Consider the following 23,372-nt stretch of genomic DNA (forward strand, 5'->3'; position numbering starts at 1 on the left):
GACCTTCTGCTTCATGGCCACCTCTCCTCTCCTTTTTCATGGTTTTCCTCCTACCTCTGTCTGTACCTGGGACCCCTGGCTGGGATCAGAAGTCCCACCCTATTCTCTAGTGCCCAGCTAATTGGCTGATCAGCTCTTTATTGACCAATCAGAAGATGACAGAGAGATATGTAATGCTTCATAAAAATAACAATACCACAGTACAGCCTGTACTCAACTCTTTGCCAATTCAAAGACAACCTTTACTGTTTGTTATCCCTACAAACAGTATCTCAAGAAAACCACCAACAACACCAACAAGAAAAATAATTTTACAGTCTTTCACAAACTGTCCTTTTCAAATCTATATTCTCTGAATTGCTGCTCAATGGGATGTGTGCCTATTCCAAGAGAGCACAATAATTATCATACACAGCATCAGTTTGATGATCACCATCACCAACACAGTACTCAGTATATCCAATGCTCTGTATTAAGAGCTGTATAATAGTTATCTGCCTCAATACTAACCCAGCAAACTATATATTTTCATTTTAAAGATTTAGAAACCAGTTGTTCAGTAACTGCCAGTTTATATAACTAAATACTGTATAGCATACTTTTAAAAATAGATAAGCCCAACTTCAGAGGCTGTATAGACTTAGTACATTATGTTAGTGGTATGGGTCTTAATTCTAACTGTGGTGCTTTGCATATGTTTGGCCCAAGGAGTTACACTATTTGAAGGTGTGGCTCTGTTGGAGGAAGTGTGTCACTGTGGGCATGGGCTTTAAGACTCTCATCCTAGCTGCCTGGAAGTCAGTCTTCTGCTAGCAGCCTTCAGATGAAGATGTGGAACTCTCAGTGTCCCATGCACCATGCCTGCCTGGAGGCTGCCATGCTCCCACCTTGATGATACTGGACTGAACCTCTGAGCCTGTAAGTCAGCCCCAGTTAAATGTTGTCCTTATAAAAGTGGCCTTGGTCATGGTGTCTGTTCACAGCAGTAAAACCCTAACTAAGACACTAAACTTAATCACATCACTAGGTCTGTAAAAAAAGGTTAACAGCAGAAATAATGATCTATCAGTTTTGTAATATTAAGCAAGCCAAAGGTACTGGTCAAAGATACTAACCTTCTTTGGCCCATACTTAAGAAAATACTGAACCAGCTCAAGAGCTGTTCTAGCATCTTCTATGCCATCATGGCCAAGCTTGTTAGGACACTGAATATCCTTCCTAAAAAGTGAAGATGAAATGTTATGTATCTAGGAATATTTTTAAATGGTTATTTCTTTTAAATGTAGTTTGTGAAGTTTCACCATTATAACAATTAGATTTGCATCAAAACAATCAAGATTCCTTTTTTTTCTACTCAATTGCCAGTCCTTAACAGAGGTACTGGGCATCTAGAACAACCAGGAATGGCTTTGATCACAGGAAGTGGACTACATGAATCAAAGATTAGCCAATGAAGTCTCTAGCCTAAGCCATTCTAAGATGTATCTACAGTTAGTTTCCTTCCAGATGTTTATTATTTCATATACAAGTATCTATACATTTAAGTATCTCCTTGGTTGTTATAAAAAAATCTTAATATCTATATCTATCTATATATATATATATCCTATTCAGCAACTCTATTTTATTCTAAGTAATATCTTAGGGCTTTCCACATTAGCATACACAGATCCATCTCAGTCATTTGAACAATAACACAAATAACTGTAATTTAACCAGTTCCCTACCATTTTTCTTCTTTCCATTTTGAACCATCTTGTAATGAACATGTACTTACATGTTTCAAAACTATAAGAGATAATAATTATGCTGTATTTGAAATTCTCTGATACTGGGGACTAAACCTAAGGCCTGACACATGATAGGCAAATGTTCTATTTCCTTTAAAATGTTTCACACATGTACAATGTGTTTGGTTGGGGTATAGGAAGAAGACAACTTATGGGAGTCAGTTCTCCCATGCGGCTTGGCAGCAAATGCCTTTATCCACTGAGTCATACTGCCACCCAAACGGCATCTGTTTTTAAACTTTAATTTTTAGACAGGGTCTCACTAAGTTGCTTGAGCAGGCCTTGAACTCACTCTATAGACCTGGAAATTCTTGAACTTGGGAATCTTGGTCTAGCCTTCAAGATAGCTGGGATTACATGCTCACTTTGTGAGGTTCAACATATTCCCTTTATTTCTTCATTTTGTTAGAACTGGAGGGAGTAATGTTTATAAATTAAGAGAGACAACAGAGACTCAATTGGATAATATATATTAACTTACATGCAATTATCAGGACAACATTATAACATACATAAACCTACCCCAAAATAACTTTGGCTAAAAATGTTAGCTTAAATCTTCTGCCTTGCTTTCCAATATAAAGCAATGAGGTATCAATAACATATGGATGTATTATCTGAGGAAGAAAGAGAATGAATGAATGTATCTTATGCTAATGGAATAAATAGGGAGCATAGATGGGAGTAAAGAGCCTAAGTCTTTACATCTTAGGTGAATGGAACATGCTTTTGGACTACAGAATAAAATCTTAAAGCAGATACACACTTTTAATACTCTGAGATCCAAGTCTAGGCAATGGCCCACTAACACAGCATCAGGAGGAAGCAGTTCTCTTAACAGCTTCTGTACATCTTTGAGTTTGGTTGTCACTGGGTTAAGAATCTCCTTTGTGATTCCTGAAAAACTTTTAATAAAAGAGAGAAATAGACAAACTAAAATATTAACTTTTCTCCAAGAAAATATTATACTTAACAACACATATTAAACACATAAAACATAATAACACATAAAAAACCATATCTAAATAACCAGAGGAAATTCTAAAAAAAAATGAATCATTAAACAGAGGAAAAATATGGACAGCATTCTACTTGATGTAGGTGTAAGAAAGGACTTACTAAATAGGCTCCATTTGCCCAAGACAAATGTATGCCAACAACTGGCAAATTGGCCTTCATAAAACCTAAAAGTTTCTGCAGAGTCAAAACAAACAGGTAAAGAGGAAGCCCATAGAATAAGAGAGAATTTTCGCCATCTATATATCTGACAAAGGTTTAATATCCAGAATATATAAAGAACTCAAAAAACAGAGTAAAAAAACAAAACAAATACCCATTTTGAAAAGAAAAAAAGGGGGACTGTGACCTCAATACAGAGTTCTCAGAAGAACTAATTAATCTAATGGCAAAGAAACACCTTGAAAAATGTTCATCTGCCTTTGTATTTAGGAAAATACAAATCAAAATAGCTGAGATTTCATCTTACCTCAGTCGAAATAGCAAAGGTGAACAACAGACAACAAATGCTGGAGGGGATGAGAGGAAAGGGAACCCCCATTCACTCTTGGTGAGACTGCAAACTGCTGCAGCTATTGAAGTCAGTGTGGAGAATTCTCAAAAAGCCAAAAATAAATTCTCCATACTCCTTGGAGTATGCCCAAAGGACTTGACATCTAACTCCACAGATAATTTGCTCAGTTATATTCATTGCTGCTATATTCACAATAGCTCAGAAATGGAATCAATTTAAATGCCCAAGTACTAACAAAGAGAGAATGGATAAGGAAAATGTGGTATACATATACTATATAGGGAGAAATTTTAATCCAGCAACATGGTTAATCTGGCAAGAACCTAGGTTTTTGTGATCTGGCTAGAATGTAGACATGTCCTTAGTACACACTTTCAATTCCAAACAATGTAAGTAAGGTTAGTTTATAAAAGGAGGCAGCCATGTTTTAAAGTGCGATCTAATCGATAGACAAAGTGGTGAATCAGAGAAAGATTTGACAAAATGAAAAAGAGAGAGGATATGCCCAACTTTCACAAGAACAGACAGGAAAAAGAGGCAACTTAAGAAAGCAGACCAGAAGGAGAGGAGGCAGTTTTACAGGAAATTTTTATAGAGACAGAATACAATTCAAGACAGAACGAGCCAGAGAATGAGAATGAGCGAGAAGATTAGAACAGATTGTAGAGTTAGTTTGAGGCCAAGAATAATAATTCAGTTGGAAGTTTAGAGAAGCCAGTTTAAATCAGTCAGCTTAGAGAAGAGTTTGGGCCAGAAAAGCTGAGTTGAACTAGACAGCCAAAGTTCAGAAAGAACTAGAAGTGGGGAGCTTAGTCAGCAGTAAGCCTCCCAGACAATTATATCGGGCGAATACTACAGAATACTATTCACTGTAAAGAAAAATAAAACCATGAACTCTGCAGATAAGTGGTTGGAATTAGCAAAGATGATATTGAATGAGGTAATCCAGACCCAGAAACACAAATGTGGCCTACCCCCTTGTATTGGAAGCTCCTAGCTCCAAATCTTCAGATGTGAATACACAGCCTGTAGTAACCAGAGAAACCAGGAAAGTAAAACAGGGGCATTGCCAGGATGGCAGGGTTGGGGAACAATAGAAAGTAGGTTCAAGTAATCTGATCAGGCTAATAAGAGGTGTGTGCAGGCTCCTTAGAGAGGGAGGGAGGTAAATACACAAGAAGGCGGGAAGTAGGTAAAACAACAATATGGATGGCCAAAAAGGAATCATCCTATTAACTATGTAAACAAACAAACCTATAATGCATGACATTTAATGTATAAATATAACTTTTCTCGTCTAGGCTAAAGGTGCCTTCTCCAAGAGCCACAGACCACCTAATAAAACCCTAATTCCAGACATGAGAAACAGCCGTTCTTGAGTTCAATTCCCAACAAATACATAGTGGCTCGCAACTATCGGTAATGTAACCTAATGTGTTCTTCTGGCATGTAGGTGTACATGTGGATAGAACACTCATATACCAAAATAAATAAATTTTAAAAATATATAATTACAAAAGTAAACAATAAAAAATAATAAAATAGCTATAGTTTTATAATCCAAAGATTATAATTTTTTATATTTTAATAAGTATCCACTTTCTTTTCTTTTAAGACTGGGTTTCTCTGTGTAGCCTTGGCTGTCCTGGACCTCACTCTGTAGAATGAGCTGGCCTTGAACTCACAAAGTTCTATCTGCTTCTGCATCTGCCTCTCAAATGCTGGGATTAACAGTGTGTGCCACCACTGCTCAGCCCCTCCCATACTTTTGGTATGTAGACATTTATAGATATATTTCATATGTGCTGTTTTGTGATTATATCTGTGTGTCAATAAATGAATTTTAGCATATCCCTTTAAAAGGTAAGAGTATCCTATTTTGCAGTTTAAAAAACTAATCCTCTAACTGATATTTGCATTGTCTTTGAAAAAGACATTTATATTTTCATCTTTTGTATAATACTATGACAAAGCTGCTTTTACTTATCTTTCTGCTGCATATGACTATTTTCTAGAAAAACAATTCAACTATCAGGTCTGCTACTAGAACAGCCTTTATCATTGGCATTAGGTCTCTCTACACCTAAGTAAAACGTGAGTGCCTGGGCATAGCTTTAGCCAACAAAATGGTTACGATTCACTGTTCTTCTCTTTGTCCAGCCACTGTGTACGTCTGACATTGTATACTAATCCTTGAAAAAATAAATTAAAATAAAATTGGCGAGGTGTGATGGCACAAGACTAACCCCAGCACTTGGGTGGCAGAAGCAGGTGGATCTCTGTGTATTAAAGGCCAGATCAGTGTAGATAGCAAGTGCCAAGTCAGGCTAGATAGTGAGACCCTGACTTAAGGGGGTGGGGGTGCAGACTAAAATTTAGGGCTTCAAATTTCTGTCATAAAAAATGTTTATTTGGGGAGTCAAGATAGATCATTGTATGTAGATATTCAAAAAAGATGTTGCTGGAACACAAAACCACTTCTCTAGCTATGTGGCAGTTGCTAAGAAACAAATACAACTGCAAGACTCTAAGATAATACAGATAATATTCTGCTGACATATCACAGTAAAAGTGAAGAACAAGGGTAAAAGTATTATGCACTGACAATACGATTTCAGCAGCTGTTTATTTGAAAATAAGAGATAAAACTCAAGTAGCAGACGTTGCAGGCAATTCCTGTTAAGTCATATTCTATTCTGGAATGATAGCTATAGGAATAACCAGTCAGATGAGGTAAAGAATACCTAGTAAGGTAGTCCAGAATCTTGAAATCAGGCTTGACAAGTTCATCCATAAGACAGTAGCCTCCCTCAGCAACCAGTGAGATGCGTGTTAGTTCTTTCCCCATGGATGTAAGGCACTAGAAGACAAAAATATATTCAGGCTACTGAACCACAGTCATTGCTTCCCCTGTTCTATTCACTGTATCAGCTACCACCTACTCTCAGCTACAAGGATCCCTGCCAGCAGCTGCAAAGATGTTTGCTTAGTACAGGATCCAGTATGAATGAAACTGAAGCTAGGGTATTTGGTGAACATTATGATTAATGAAAGCAATGCAATACAATTGCTCTGGAATTTTTAAATTTATTTTTTATTTTTTTTATTTTTGAGGAAAATGAAAGGCCAGGGAAGCTAAGACAAGATCAAAGTCAACTTGAGATCCTGTTTTAGTTTATTTTAATGGAGATAAAAATATCAATCATAATGTGCCTATCATCTATAAACTATGTATACCCACCATTATGGCTAAGAAGCATTACTTATACTAATCACTCTCTACATTATAGACCAGTCTTAATTATTACCTACCTCATAGGGGAATAAACTGAGCAAAGGGGTTAAGTGACAGCTACCACCAGGGAGGATCAGGATACAAACTAACAAGGATTAAGGAACTATTTGCCAGCACTATAGGAAAAGGATGTACTTGTTTTTGGAAGAGTTACTAAATTATCAGGGAAATCCTATTTCTAATCTTCAATGTGCAAAATCTAGGTCAATTGTAATTAAGGCAGAGTCTTTATAGCTGTCATAGTACAGAACATTTGTTCAAAAAAATCAGTCTTTTCTGATAATAATTTTTTTTTACTAAATACAGGAACTACTTAGAAAACTTAAAACCAATTTTTCATTTGGAATACAGAGCCAAGTGTTTAAAAAGGCCTACTTTCAGATACTTAAACTAAAAGCTGGAACTGAAAGGCACGGGTTCACTGGTGCACTGAATTCAAGAAATCATCTTACACTATTGTTGGAAAATGCTCTAAAAAAGATCAAAAGCATTACCTACCACTTCACAGTCAAGTCCAAAGAGGGGACTGCTATCTGTTATGAAACCACTATACTTGGGAAGGATAAAGTTTTCACAGTTAGGAGACCCTAGGAAGAAAAGGAAGTAAATATTTATTGATGCCATTTACTGGAGATAATAAATATCACTTTGGAGATTCATCCAGACAAACTGAAATAACATATGCACTGGGAACATTCTCTGTGTTACTTGAATTATAAAGACTAAATAAGAAGCAACCTCTCTTGAAAGTTTTCGTTTGTTCATCATTCATTCATTCATTCATTCATTCATTCATTGTTACATTGAGTAAATACTGTAGGTTGCTGTTTTCGTTCTTCATTCATTCATTCATTCATTCATTCATTCATTCATTCATTCATTCATTGTTATACTGAGTAACTATTGTAGGTCGCTGTTTTGGAGGACCGGGCCTGGGGCCTGGAATTCCTTGTTACCTAGCAAAAATTCTTTCTTCTTATGAGAATTAAATCCAAAGCTATTGGACACTCCCCATGTAGATACTAGGATAAAAAGACTAACATGTGCAAATGACTCCATGTGGCATATTTTTTCCTAAATAAAGCAAGTGAAAATAGGAATTATTTCACTCTAGTGAAATCCACATCTAAAAAGACTATAGCAGGCAGGAATCTGAGCAACTTTTCCCTTATATCTAACTCTATCCCTGAGATTTTCCTGAAGTCACTATTCAGAAATGTTCTTCAATTTCTTAGAATCAGAACCTCAAAATTCCCTCTAGAGGTTCAATACAGGTTCTGGGAACTCTATTATATACACTAAGTCAACAACTAGGCATATACAGCCCAGGGGTCCAAAACATTGGAGCCATTAAAGATTTCTACTTTTACACAGTTGATGAAGCAGTGAAAGTAGCATGTAGATTTTATTTGACAGAATTAAAGAAGAGTTTGAAACCTCTGGACCATTTTCTACTTCCTAATACCCAGAGATTTCCAATGAATTAAAATTAAAATGACTAAAAGAGTAAAAGATCTTCCTGAAGATCTACAGGCAGTTAATAGTTGCTAGGGGAAGAAGAGACATTTTCTTCAGAAGTGTGGCCACTGGTAAGATGCTCATATTCTTTCATTTTATTTAGTCTTATTGAAAATGGATTTTCTCATATAATATATCCTAATTATAGCCCCCTCCCCACTTCTCCCAGTTTGTCCCCATCTCCCCTCTTTTGAGGTTTGGTCTGCTGTTTTATGTATTGTAATGCTAAATTCTATACCTGAAGGGAAGGTCTAGGCTTATGAGTGAATTCTCATGTTTACAAGCTTTTGTTATGGAAACCTTGTTGCTTGGTTTAAAACTACTGGTCAAATAAAATTGGTTACAGATATTAGAGGTAGGTGAGTTTGGAGTTCCAGTAGAGAGAGGAGAAGAGGAGGAGAAAGATTAGCACATGGCCAGGAGAAACAGCAAGAATCTGGAGTACACTGCTGGGGAGGTAGCCAGGCCAGCAGTTAGAGGAGTAGATTAGGGGTGGAAACCCCCACCCCCAGTAATTGTCAAGGCCAAATAAAGTAACTATAGTCTGAGTCTCATTTATTTGTAAGTTAGTAGGGGATAGGCTTAAATTGCTGGTACTATACCCCACCTCCCAATCTACTCCCTTTCTGTCTCTCATTAGAAAAGAATAGGTTTCAAAGAGATAATCAAACATGACCAAATAAAATATAGTAAGATGAAAGGAAAACTTTCATATTGACATTGGACATGGCAAATCAACAGAAGGAAAAGAGTCCCAACAAGCAGGCACAGAGTCAAGGCCCCCCTCCTTCTCAGCCAGGAGTCCCATAAAAATACTAAGTTAATAGCTACAATATATGTACAGAGACCTGGTGTAAGCCTTGTGGTTGCTGCTTCAGTCTCTGTGAGCTCATATGTGCTTGCTTAGTTGATTCAGCAGAGGGCCTTATTATTCTCTGGTGCCCTCTGATTCTTAACAATCTTTCTGCCTCCTCTCCTTGGGCTTCCCTGACCTCAAATTTGGACTGTCTCTCTGCATGATGTCTGGCTGTAGGTCTCTGAAACTGGTCCTATCTGCTGCTGGAGAAAGCCTCTCTAATAATGACTGGATAAGGGCACTGACATATGGGTATAGCAGAGTATCATTAGAAATCATTTTTTTTAAAGACCAATAATGTTTGGTTTTACCTTCTGGGCTATCTAGTCTCTGGTTCTTGGTTCCCCAAGCAGTGTTGAGGATGGGTTCTTCTCACAGAGTGGCCTTGGGTTAGATTAGACATTGGTTGGCTGCTCCTACAAGTTCTGTGTCACTACTGCCCTAGCACATTTTGTAGGTAGAATACGTTGTAGGCCAAAGGTTTTGTGGTTGGGTTGGTGTGCATATTTCTTTCAGCAGCCTGAAAAGCAACCCAGAGACTAGAACACAGGGTGAAAACTCCATATAGGCACCAGCTTGACTTCTCCATGTGGGTATTGTCCTCAGAAATAGGGCCCTGCTGTCATTTGCAGAAAGTAATCTGTTGTCTTAGCATACACCATGGGTTGTTTAGAGACTTTCATGGGACCCCTTTGGAAAACAAAACAACTGAATGTAACCTAGTCCTGCCACTGGAAAACACGCCTGGTTTCAAGAGAAGGAAACTTGAGACTCTGCATCCTCTTTTATTAGGGGTCATCATGAGAATCACCTTCATAGATTCCAGGAAGTTTCCACTGCACTAGGTTTCCACACCAACTCCCAAATGCACCCTAAATCCAACAGTCTCTCCCTGCACTCTTTCCCTCCACTACATCTTCACCTGCCTTTCAGTTCACCTGTAAAATCTATTTTATTTCTCCCTCCCAGGAGACCATCTAGATCCCTTCTCTTAACCTAACGTCTCTAGGTCTATGAACTGTGGCATGGTCATTATTTATATATAGCTAGTATTTCCTTACAAGTGAGTATGTACCATACTTCTCTGTCTGGGCCTGTGTTACCTCCCTCAGAATTTCTTCTAGTTCTATCCAGAATAGTGTATCCTTTGTGTATATGCCCAAATACTATAGTGGAATCTTGACATAGATCATGAGGAACCCCCATACTGATTTCCATAAGTGGCTGTACAAGTTTACACTCCCACCACCAATGGGTAAGTGCTCCCTTTATTCTACATACCCACCAGCAGGATGTGTGTTACTGACCTGACAGATGTTAAGATGGAATCTCAAAGTAGTTTTAGTTTGCATTCCCCTGATGGTAAGAATGTTCAACATTTGTTGCACAGCCATCTGAAATTCCTCTATGGAGAATTCTGTTTAGTTCTATATCCTGTTTTTTTAAACTGGACTATTTTGTTTTTTGATATCTTGCTTCTTGAGTTCTTTATATATTTTGGATATTAGATCTGTATTGGATATGGAGTTGATAAAATTCTCCCATTCTGTAGAGTGCCTCTTTGTCGGATTGATGTTAACAGAAGCTTTTCAAATTTCAAAAGGCCCCATTTATTGATTGTTGATCTTAATGCTTATGCTAATGGGTTTTTGTTCAGAAATCATCTACTATGCTAATGTGTTCAAGTCTATTCCCCTCTTTCTCTTCTATCAAGTTGAGTGTATCTGATTTTATGTTGAGGTCTTTGATCCACTTGGACTTGAGTTTTGTGCAGGGTGATAGGTATGGATCTATTTGCATTCTTTTACACAGAGCCAGTTTGACCAGCACCATTTATTGAAGATACTAGAAAGTATCTATTTTTCATTGCATAGTCTTGGCTTCTTTATTAAAAAAAAAATAAGGTGTCCATATATGTTTGAATGTATGTTTGGGTCTTCAATTCCATCGGTCAACATGTCTGTTTTATGTCAATATCGTGCAGTCTGTATGACAACAGCACTATAATACAGCGTGAAATCAGGGACAGGAGTATCTCCAACAGCTCTTTCGTTGTTCAGAATTGCTTTAGCTGTCCTATACGGTAGTTTGAATAGATATGGCCCTCACAGACTCATGTGTTTGAATGTCTGGCCCTCAGGAAGTTGTGGCACTATTAGGATATATGGCTGTGTTAGAGTAGCCTCTGGTCTTATTGGAGAAAACGTGTCATTGTGAGGTTGGCCTTTGAGGTCTCCTATGTTCAATTACTGCCTAATTGGCAGTGTTCTGCTGCTGCCTGCAAATCAAGATGTAGAACTCTCAGCTCCTCAAGCACATGTCATGATGATAATGGACTGAAACTCTGAAACTCTAAGCCAGCTCCCATTAAATGTTTTCCTTTATAAAAGTTGCTTTGGTCATGGTATCTCTGCATCCCAACAGAAACCCTAAGGCAGCTTCTAACATCTGTTACCTCCAGTACTCACTGGATGAGCTACCCACTGGTGCGAGTGGGATATTAAAGTCTTCTACTGTCAGTTTATGAGGGTCGATAGGGAATTTAAGTTGTAGTAGTATATCTTTTACAAACTCAGGTGTCCTTGTAGTTGGGGCATAGATGTTAAAAATTGAAATGTCGTCTTGGTATATTTTTCCTTTAGAGTATGTAGTGTCCTATCTCTTGATTAGTTCTGGTTTGAAGTCTATTTTGTCAGATTGTAGAATGGTTATGCCAGCTCACTTCTTATATCCATTTGCTTAGGATATCTTTTTCTAACCCTTCACCCTGAGGTAATGACTATTCTTGATTTTGAAGTGTGTTTTTTGTATAAAACAAAAAGGTGGATCTTTTTATGTTTTTACACACATTCTTTAATTTTGTGTCTCTTTATTGGGAAACTGAATTCACTGATATTGAGAGATAAAGACCAAAGATTATTGATTACTGTTATGTTGTTGTTGTTCCTGGTGGAGGTGGGTGGGTGGGTGTGTTTCCCTCCTTTTGATTTTGCTGGTGTGAGATTATTTATATCTTATGTTTTTACATCTTGTATTTTCATGGATTAAGTTAACCTCTTTAGATTAGAGGGTTGTTATTTTTCCTAGCTCCCTCTGTAAGGCTGGATTTTTAGACAGATGTTGTCTGATTTGGTTTTATCATAGAATACCTTATTTTCTCTCTATGGTGATTGAATGTTTGCTTGGGTATAGTAGTCTAGGCTAACATCTGTGGTCTTTTAGAATCTGTAATGTATGTTTCTAGACCCTTTTGGCTTTTAAAAGTCTCCATTGAGAGTTAGGTATAATTCTAACAGGTCTATCTTTACATTTAACTTGGCCCTTTTCCTTTGCAGCTTTTAATATTCGTTCTTTGTTATGTATAATTAATGATTATCATGTGGCATGGGAACTTTCTTTTCTGGCCCAATCTACTTGGTTTCGTATGCTTTTTGCACCTTTACAGGCATTTCCTATTTTAGATTAGGAAAAATTCTTCTACAATTTTGTTGAAAACATTTTCTGGGCCTTTAAGCTAGCTTTCTTCTTTTTCTGTACCTATTATTCTTAGGTTTGGTCTTTCCATAGTATACCAGGTTTCCTAGATGTTTGTGTCAGAAGTTTTATAGATTTAACAGTTTCTTCTATCATATTTTCTATACCTGAGATTTTCTCTCTGCTTTCTAGTATTCTGTTGGTGATGCATGCCTTTGTAGTTCCTGTTCGAATTTCTAAAATTTTCATTTCTAGAATTCCTGCAGTTTGGGTTTTATTGATCATTTTCCCATTTTCAGGTCTTTCCCACTTTCATTTACTTCCTTATGCTGTTTTCCTGAATTTCTTTGAAGGATTTACTCAAGTCTTCTTTAATGACCTCCATCATATTCCTAAATGTTGTTTTAAGGTCTTTCTTGTGCTTCAGCTATGTTGGAATATTCAGGGCCTACTGTGGTAGGATAGCTGGGCTCTGGTGGAGAGAAGCTGCCCTAGCTACTGTTGTGTTTTTACGCTGGCCTATTAACATCTGTTTGTGATGATTAAAGGTCTAGACGCTGAATCATTGTTGGGTGGGTATTTTGTTCCTTGGCTTCTGTTTCCTCTCTGGATTTTAGAAGAATGTGATGGCTGTGTGTTGCCTGGTTTTCCTGACCTGTTCAGCTGGTGTGTTCACAGGGAATGTCTAAAGGTGCTGGAGATTGGGTAACTGGGATGAATTTGGGGAGGAAGGTTGGAGGATAAAGTCTTTGTGATCCATTGGTGATAGGGTTAGAGAGGAAAACTTTCCAGCTACAGAGCTGGGGATGAGGCAGGGGACTGACCTCAATAGCAGTAGGAAAGGTGTGGGTCTGCCTTCAGCTTACTTTTTGCCCTGGGAGCTGTGGCCCTTGGGTTTGAACAGGTACTTGCTTGAGTTGGGGCTGGGATACAGGAAGAGTAGGAGCGGGGATTAGAAAGGAATGTCTGTGGGATCCACAGGAAGTGTGGGCAGGGGGAAAGGAAGGCTGCAGCTGGTGTTCTTCATGGTTGTTGTCTCAATATATATAAGCTCTCAGCTACTGGTTCAGCAGTATGCCTGCCTTCCACCATGCTCCCTACCTTAACAGTCATATACTAAACCCTTGGAACTCTAAGGCCCCAAATTAAATGCTTTCTTTTATAAGTTGCCTCGGTCATGGTGTTTCTTCACTGCAAGAGGAAAATAACTAAGGCAAGACAGAAAAATTATACCTCTGGTTTATCTTTTAAGATAATTATTTGGTAGTTATGATTATATAACTCTATGAACATACTAAATACACTGAATTAAACTTTATAAATGAGTGAACTGTGTGGTATGTTAATTTTATATTTGTATGTATATGTAATTTTTGCAATACTGGGAAATCAAGACAGGGCTTTGTAAGTGCTAGGCACGTACTCTACCAAAGTTACATACCCAGTCCTATTACTTATACCACAGTAAGAAGAGAGTGGGACGGGGGAAGGCTGGAGAAGTGGATCAGTGGTTCAGAACACTGGCTGCGCTTCCAGAGGATCCAATTGCAATTCCCAGCACCCACATGGCAGATCACAACAATCTGTAACTCTAGTTCCAGAGGATCTGGCACTCTTGCCCAGACATACGTGGAGGTAAAACATTAATACACATGAAAATAAATCTTAGTGAGAGCATTATATATGCATATGTTCCTGTGTATACTTATGCACAGAAGTTAGAGAATAATATCAAATAGCTTCATTCAGCATCTATTTTCCAACACAGGATCTTGACTAAACCCAAAGCATACTGATTTGGCTATGTTGGTTGTCCAGAAAGTTCCAGGGCTTGGCCTGTATATACCTTTTCAGAGCTAGAATTAACAAACACATGCTGTTGCACCTGGCTTTTTGTTAGATACTGGGGATCCAAACTTGGGTCTCTATGCTTGCATGGCAAACAAACACTACAGTACCAACTAAGCTATCTCCTTAGGTCTAAAAGGTTTACAATTTAAAAATTACATTCCTTTACCTGCTGAGCAATCTTACCAATCCAAGTTTTTTTTATTAAAAAAAGGAAATTTAGCAATAAGGGTGTAGTACAGTTACTTAAAATGTGTCTAATATGCCTAAAGCCATGTGTTTGAGCCCAAGCACTAGAAAAACAAAAAAAAAAAAATAACAGCACCCAGACATTTAATCATCACTACTATCACTAATTAAAGGAAGTAGGGAAAATAAAATCAAGTATTTTTTTCTAAAGTTTGTTCTAGAATTGACCAAAACTGTGGACTATACACCTGCTTGATTTAAAAGCAGTAAGGGCCTCCCTGCGAAGCCCCTCTCTTGTCTGCCTTGCTGGCTCATCCTCATTCCTCTGTGTCAGCTGTGAAACACTGACACCCAGTGGTCACTCTGGACTGGGACTCAGACAATTCTTCCTATCCTTCCTTTCCTCCATTACCATCTCACCCATTCTCACCTTCAGCCCTGTAACAACTTGCTTGCCACCTCTCCTCTCACCTCAACTTCATTTACTGGAGACTCCAGCTGTTGGTACAGATCCAAGGTACCCCTAACCCTTTCATTCCTATTTTCCAGATTACTTTGTCTTATTGCAACCTCTTTGCAGAAGCCCCTTCTCCCATCTACTTCCAATTCCATGGGGACCTGCCTCTTGGACAGAATTCCCTGGCTCTTTTCTATAGTCCCTCCAGTCTTTTCTCTGCATTTCTATTCTCCTCTTTAATTCACTGACCTATGAAAGCATTCTTTTCCAGGAACCAGACAGCAATACTTTCCTAAGATTCAGAGAGGGCAACAGAAACCAAGGAATGGAGAAATCACTAAACAAAGACCCAAATAGAATCGATACTTAGAATCACTTCAATCTCTCTAACTCCAGATGCCTAGAAACCAGCACAAAAACCATAATTAATAACAGTTAAGACAATATGCTTCCACCAGAGCCACAGTAGGTACTGAGAAATCTAGTATCAGTGAAGCACAGTGATTTTAAAATACCAATTATGGATATGTTCAAGGGCCATAAAGAGGATATGAATAAATTTCTTAGTGAAGTCTATAAAAACATAAACAAGGGAATGAAGTAATGAAAACAACTTACAACATGAGTTCCCATTACACAGAAGCAGAATTTAAGAAACAGAATTACTAAAGAAAACCTAAACTGAAAAAAGCTGGAAATAAAAAATTTAGAGGTAAGGCTCACCAAAAGATTACAAGACACAGAAAAGAAAAACTCAGGTTTTTGTCTTCAAAGAGACAGATTTTCTTCAACAAATGATAGAAGAAAAATTCCCCAACCTAAAGAATTGGTACCTATCAAAATACAAGAAGCAAACAGAATATAAAATAGACAAGGCTAGAAAAAAATTCCCCATAACACACAGTAATCAAATACTAAATGTACAGAACAAAACCAGAATATTACAAGCTGCAGAAGAAAAAGACCAAGTAACATAAAGGCAAACACCTTACTTCTAACTAAAGACTCTGAAAGTCAGAAGGGCCTGGAGGGATGGATGTTCTATGAACTCAGAGACTACTGATAGCAGCCCAGACAACTATATCCAGAAAAATTATCAATGACAATAGAGGGAAAAAAACATAAAACAGGACAAAACTAAATTTAAGCAGTTTCTACCTACCAATCCAGCTCTGTAGAAGGCAGTAGAAGAAAATTTCAGTCTGAAGATGTTGACCATGTCCAAGAAAACACAAGAAATAAAAAATTTCAGCTAACAAATTCACCTAGTAAATCAAGAGGATGAAACCCACATTACAACAACAAAATAATCAACAAAACACTGATCGATGACTCTCAATACATTCTTCATCAAACCCTTCCCCTCAGGGATCAGGGAGCTGTGCAGAAGAGGGAGTAGAAAGATTGTTAGAGCCAAAGGAGATGGATGACTCCAAATAACTGTCTTCCAGACACAACTTCACTGACACACATATGAACTCAGACTGTGACAGCATGCACAGGTTCAAACTAGATGGGGTCCCTGAGCTGACAGGGGTAAGGGGACAAGGGCTCCCATCCCCAACCAAGAAGCTATTTTCAAGTGACATCTGCTTGAAAAGGAAAACTTAATTCTCTCTAATGCTCTAATGTAATTTTGCTGGCTATGTGAACCACACTTAAAGGGAGGCCCTATGCTAAGGAGTTGACGGTCAATACCAACAAACAAACAAGTAAAAAAGAGGAATTTTTGTATCTGTTTTGTCTCTCAGTGCTTTCTTTGGGCATTTATTGTCTTACTGGTCTTTTGTTTATATATTATAGTTTCTAGTTTTGTGATTTTATGTAATTTTTGCATATGTGTATTTCTTGAGTTTTTCTTTGATATTATTGTTGCTTATTTGTTTTGTTTAGTTATTAAAGAGGGGGAAAGAAAGTACATGGAGTTATATATATATATATATGAGGGTAGGATCTGAGAAGAGTTGGGGAAGGGGAAACCATGATCAGAATATACTATATAGAAAAAAACTTTTTCAATACAAAAATAAAATTAAGGGGGTAGAGAGCTGGCTCAGTGGTGAAGAGCACTGATTGCTCTTCCAGAGGTCCTGAGTTCAAGTCCCAGCAACCACATGATTGCTCACAACCATCTGTAATGGGAACCTATGCCCTCTGGTCTAAAAGATAGCTACAGTGTACTCATATACATAAATCTTTTTAAAAACGTTTAAAAATAAAAATAAAATAAAATCAATGAGGGTTTGATGTAACGAAGTATGTTGATTTTCTATGTACAAGTATGGTTCTGTCTGTGTGTATTCATATTTCTGTTTGTGGGCACATGTGCCTGGCGTCCAGAGTTTGAATATGTTGTACTCTTTGATTGCCCTCTACTTTATATATTGGGTTTTCCATTTGACCTGAGCTTGCCAATTTGGCAAATCAGACTAACCAGCTTGCTGTAGGGGTCCCTTGTATCCAACTTCAGAGCACTGCAATTATAAGCAAGCGGCCTTGGTGTAAGGGATCTTAATTATGGTTCTCATGCATCAACTGAGACATTTAATATATTGCATTAAATATTTTACTGATATTTATAACCTTTATACACAATCTAAAAATCATCACTTTTCTTAACATAGTACACATTCCACACTAAAAATATTTCCAAATTACAAGATGAAACGGACTATCCCGAAAGCATCAAGAAAAAAAATAATTCTTACAAAGGTATTTAAATGAAGTTAGTGATATTAAATTAAGTAAGTTTAAGCATACCTTGTAAAGGAAAGTGAAATGTTTTCATTTCCTCTTTTGTCAGAAGGCATCTGGTCAAGCTCACGTTCTTATAGCCATACTTTTGAATGATGGGGTCATTCTGTAGGTCGATGCTGGATTTTAAAGTGGCAGAAATTAAAGGTCCTGAAACAACAAAGGTATGGCAATGTGTATTAGAATCTCAAGGTGGGTCAGCAGGATGGCCCAGTGGATAAAGGTGCTTGCTGCATAAGCCTGGTGATCTGAATTCTCTCTGGGAACCCTCTGTGGAAGAAAGCATTCCTTTTGACTTCTGTGCATGCTTTGGCATAAAGGTGCCTGACTCACACCACACACACACACACACACACACACACACACACACACACACACACACACCTACTTCTCAATAATAAGAACCTAAGAGGACATGCCTCTATATAGGTTAAATACAGTAAAGGTAAAAAGATAGTATGACTTAGCTTCAACTTGTAGTGTGTGTGTGTGTGTGTGTGTGTGTGTGTGTGTGTGTGTGTGTGTGTGGTGTGTGATTTCATATAGTTATAAAAACACAAAGAGAAGCTAGACAAGGTGAGGCACTTGTGTGATTTGGTTTGGGAGGGAGCCAATAAGCTCTCAACTTCAAAACAAACTTGGGCTACAAAGTAAGACCCCGTCGAAGTAATGAAAGCAACATGACCAAACCAAGATTAGAGACAATTAATTCGGAATGGGTTAACAACAATAGGGCTTTTTATAAAAGGTAAAGAAAGGAAAAATATACTTAAGGACTGAAGTGGTCAAAGATACTTAAGAAAGAAAACAAAGTGCCAAATCTTGAGAAGGTAGAATTGAAACAGATGGTATGTTAGACCCAGTGGTGCCTGCCCATATCAAACAGTCTGTTTTATCTTTACTCAAATCTCCTGCTTTCTATTTAAGCAACATCAGCCTATTCCCCAAGCCAGGTAATATCAGTGACTAGGTTACATGGGCAGACCTTGAGACTGCATTCTGAAATGGGACGATAGGAATAATCCTGATCACATATGCTTGTGTCTAGAATTTTAAAGATTTGTGTCTAAAATACAAAGAGAACCAACCACTTTGAAAACCTCCTCTGTTGGAAGCCATGAAAATGAACCAGGCTAGTTCTTCACTGCAGGCACTTGGCTTGCAGATGGAATTTTAGGCAGCATGCATCCTTCAATCATCCTCCTTTTTGACTAAGATAGACATCTGGTCCACACAGCCCCAAAAGTCTGTTTATCCCAGTAGTAGAGGGCACTCTAAGTTAGATAGGAATACAAAAAACTTGGATTGGCTGTGACGGTTTAGTGTGAAGAATCAGATCTATGAGTCAAGTTGAGAGTGGAGATGAAATAAATGATACTCCATTTGTGTGGCAGGGTCAAGAGTCTGAACTTTGGTTCATCATTCAATACATAATCAAGACAATAAAAGCTCCCGAGAAGGGAAGCAAGAAAATATAAAGAGTGCCTGATCAACCTCCAATGCCTGTGAACAACAGAGCAGAGAAAAACTAGACAAAGATCTACAGTAATACTGGCAAAAAAATATTATAACTAAAGCCTATGTATTAAGAGGGCCAAAAAGTTAGGAGAGTATACAAAACAATGTTAAATATAAAATAATTCAATCAAAAAATATTTGAGTGTTTATTGACATTATTGTACAATGTACATTGCACAATGGCATTATTCTAGCCAACAAAATTTGGTATGGAATTTAAGCTCAAATTGGAAAGATGAACAATAAATGAATAAACATATGTCAAGTAGGGATAAGAACTATGGATAAAAGTAGTAGGTATTGGGGGTTGGGGATTTAGCTCAGTGGTAGAGCACTTGCCTAGCAAGCGCAAGGCCCTGGGTTCGGCCCCCAGCTCCGAAAAAAAGAAAAAAGAAAAAAAAAAAAAGACTGATTAAGAAGGGGGTATTGGGTTGGAGAGATGGCTCAGTGGTTAAGAGCACTGACTGTTCTTCCAAAGGTCATCAATTCAGTTCCACATGGTGGTTCACAAGCATCTGTAATGAGATCTGATGCCCTCTTCTAGTGTGTCTGAAGATAGCTACAATGTACTCAAACATAAAATAAATAAATCTTAAAAAAAAGTTTAAAATAAAGAAAGAGGGGGGTGCTACTGGATGAGGAAAATGGCTATGGTCATGCTCGTATATCCAGAATGGTCTCTCTGACGAAGCAGTATCCAGGTAGGATTTACAGGAGCAAAGGGAATAATGAGCCATGTAGATTGGAGACAGGGAGCCAAAATAAAACAACTCTAAAATTCTGACTGGTGACTAAAGAGGAAAAAATGTACTAACATGGAAATTGAAGATGGAAGCCTATTGTTTACAGATAAAATAAGATGGTCTTAGCCATGCTATAACTGGGAAGAAAGTAGAATATCCAAGAAACAATATTCAGGAGGCAACTACTGCAATAAAAGTCTATAGTCTGAGACATCAAATCTAGAGATGAAGACCAGGAGTCTTCTGTAGAAAACTTGACAGGTAAACTTGACAAGTAGACGAAGAGTCCAAAGAGAAGACTCAAGGACGATGAGAGTGCTATGGACTCTGCATTGGGGACTTGGGTAGCCTTAGGCTAGAAAAATGAGATCAAATCTTTAAGAGAATAGAGCTATAATTGTAGCCCCTTTGGCTCCTTAATACCTACAGAATAAAACCATTACCTCAAGTCTGCAAGGCAGAGTCCTAAGTGGAACCCCAGGCCTCTTCTTTCACCTCCACCTCCTGTCCTTTCAGCCCCCACCAGCAATCTGTATTTTTCAGCAGTTAATTTAGAACCTTTGTTTAAACCTCAAATTTTAAAATGATATTCTATATGACTTATCTAGAGATATTTAAAAGACAGTACATGTCAAATCAAATATAACTGCAGATATGTAGGAATCTATCGGAAGGAGAGGGAAACAATGGAAATGTAGAAAAATTAGAAGCTACCAACCACCACAACAAAGAAAACGAGAAAACAATTCTAAAGGAAGTAGCAGGGAACAGCCCAATTGACTAGTCCTACCTTTTTATGTCTCCTTGGTGCAATTATTCAGTTGCTTAACTATTATTTTGAACACAGAGCAGTACCATTGGACAAGATTTACCTTGACTATGTCTGAATTTTGATAATTCCTATTGTATCGCCTACATTATTTTTTAAAAAGTTAACTATAACTTATTCAAAGAATATAACCAGGTCTGAAAACACTGTTATTATGGTCATGATCATCACCTTTAAGCTCTAACTGCTGTACCTGCAGTTCACAGGTACAGTTAAAACAAAGTACCAGGACCAACTGCATTTCCCATCAGCTCTTCAGTGTGAATAATATCTATATAAAAGGAAGATTCCACCTCTCATATATATCCTAGGAGGTACAAAAATACAGTGTTCACAGTAATTACATAAGTTCAATGTTAGTGACAGCCATATATCCTTAGGTACCCAACTTGACCAGTTTCTGAGGCATGAACTAATGGTTCCTAGTGTCTAACAGCTCTGGGTGCTTGCCCACTTTAAAATTCTTACTTCAGAAAAAGAAAAAGACATTTTTTGTTGTTGTTGAAGTAAATCAGAATTGAGGATTTTGCTATTATCTCTCACAAGAGTAAACATCTTTTTACAAACTTCAAACAAGAATTGAAGTCATACCTTCCACAGTCCTAGGACAACCTCTAGCTGATTTTTTCTTTTGCAGCCCAATGATATCAAACAGAAAACTAGATGTTGGAGGAGGCAAGCTGAATTTCTGAAAAATATATTAATAAGTCTTTTCAAAAATGTTTGAAAACAGACAAAACACTGTTAAAGGTCTAGACTTTCACTGTTGCTTCAGACCTTCATAAAAGTCTAGGCTTTAATAGTTTGTAACTGTACAATGAGAACTATTTCCTTAACCTGAAAGAGAGTAAGAAAGTAAGAGAGCTACATTTACTCTAAAAATCACTACTGCAAAGTTTTCCTCTCATTCTTCATTGTAAAAAGTTCAACACAGGGAAATTTACAACTTAAATGTTTTCAGGGACTTATATTTCTTTATTTCACTGGACAGCATACCAGATAGTCAGGACAGATGATACAATAGGGCAAATAGGTGGAAAGTTCTAGTTACAGGTTCATCTGGGCTGAAATTCCAATTCTATAATTTATTAGCCATTAACTTTAGTGAGTTACTCACTTTCTTAAAAATAAATTATCTTTTAAAGCACAACTATGATCATCGATGATAAACATGGTATGATTACTAAAGGGCTAGTCATATAAAAAATACTCAATAAAGTGGATACAAAGACCAAAGCAAGAGAATCAAGAGCAATGTAGATCAGGCCTTGCTCATGGACTCAAATGCCTTCAGATATATGGACAAACAGGACTGTGGGAAATGGAGCAGGGCACGCAACAAAAGAGTGAGTCACATGCCTCTTTCTAGATGGCAGGTGCTGTTACACTACAGATAGCATTCTAATGGTATCCAGTTTAAATTTTTGTTTGTTTTTAAGCAAGGTCTGGACATAGAAATCATATTAGATTCAAATTCAAACAGGATCTTGTACCCATGCTGGATTCCATTCCTTCTTCCTCGGCCTTCCAAGTGTTACAATCATAGTTATGGACCGCCATGCCCTACATAATGCTTTAAGAGGTACAAAACAGATTGCATGTGAATTTTGCCATTTATAAAATTTCCATATTACAAATAAAATAGAATCAACCTAGAAGCTATCTACTAAACCTGGAGAATAACTGTTTCGCTAGATAACCAAAGAAGGTCACTGACAAATTCTAATCTAAACACGGCTCTTAGTGCTTTTGCTGTCTATATAAACTTCCTGTTGTTTGCTTTAACTAGGTTGTTGAGAAATATATTCCCAGACTGATGCCCTGTCTTAAGATGGGAGGCTCTAACTTAGCCCTTAGTACAGATTTTTCTTATCTTACATGTCTGAATGTCTTTCGGAGAAATCTGAATTCCAAATAGAACCTGTAGAAATGCAGCTGACTCATTCCCTTCAGAATAAAAACCACCACGTTGTTTAGTTGTTTTTGGTGTAAAAGCTGGCACCAGCTGTTGAGAAAAAAAACAAACAAACCAATATGGCTAAGATGACACTCTCAGACAGTTAGAGGCCTACAGAAGACAAGTACGAAAGAGTGATTGACAACTAATGAAACCTTTCACCAACCACTAACGCTCTGTAACTCAAAGACAGTCTTTGCTTCAAAGAATTCTAATAAAAATCTTTGTAATAAATATTTGTTATATTCAAATCAAATGTCAAGTAAAATGAAATGCATTTATTAATTAATCCACTGTTGTTCTGTGTGACAATGGAAATTAGAGAACTATGGTAGATGGCTCTCTCCTTCCACCTAAAAGTTTATTTTAAATCAGAATTGATTTTACAAAGGTTTATCTCTAACATATTCTATAACCCCTCCTAAAAGCAGCACATTAGGCTGGCTTCAATCTAATGACAGGCGTGCGTGCATGCATGCATTTGTCTGCCCGTCCTTCCACTGAGATTGGGTCTTGTTATATAGCCCTGGCTGCCCTGGAACTTACTATGTAATTCAAGCTAGCCTCAAACTCACAGATCTGCCTGCCTCGGTCTCCTAAATTAGCTGAGATT

General features: G+C 37.5%; 1 protein-coding gene across 3 annotated transcripts in view; it reads right to left on the reverse strand.

Annotated features, from left to right (window-relative positions):
- Rexo5 (RNA exonuclease 5) overlaps positions 1 to 23,372 on the reverse strand; it is a 56,325-nt gene that overhangs the window by 28,738 nt on the left and 4,215 nt on the right. For 2 of the 3 annotated variants that reach the window (XR_004386850.1, XM_032892786.1), the window contains exons 3-8: positions 22,681 to 22,807; positions 21,394 to 21,490; positions 17,719 to 17,862; positions 7,115 to 7,203; positions 6,066 to 6,181; positions 2,557 to 2,695 (exon numbers count right to left, since the gene is read on the reverse strand). Coding sequence is in view for 2 of the 3 variants with exons in the window: in XM_032892786.1 (XP_032748677.1) it covers positions 2,557 to 2,695; positions 6,066 to 6,181; positions 7,115 to 7,203; positions 17,719 to 17,862; positions 21,394 to 21,490; positions 22,681 to 22,807 (712 nt within the window). In the remaining variant the exon portion in view is untranslated. Of the gene's footprint in view, positions 1 to 1,115; positions 1,219 to 2,312; positions 2,408 to 2,556; positions 2,696 to 6,065; positions 6,182 to 7,114; positions 7,204 to 17,718; positions 17,863 to 21,393; positions 21,491 to 22,680; positions 22,808 to 23,372 lie in introns of all 3 variants that reach the window. The other variant, XM_032892785.1, reaches the window with a different exon arrangement.

Source organism: Rattus rattus, chromosome 2, assembly GCF_011064425.1.
Source record: "Rattus rattus isolate New Zealand chromosome 2, Rrattus_CSIRO_v1, whole genome shotgun sequence".
NCBI lineage: Eukaryota > Metazoa > Chordata > Mammalia > Rodentia > Muridae > Rattus > Rattus rattus.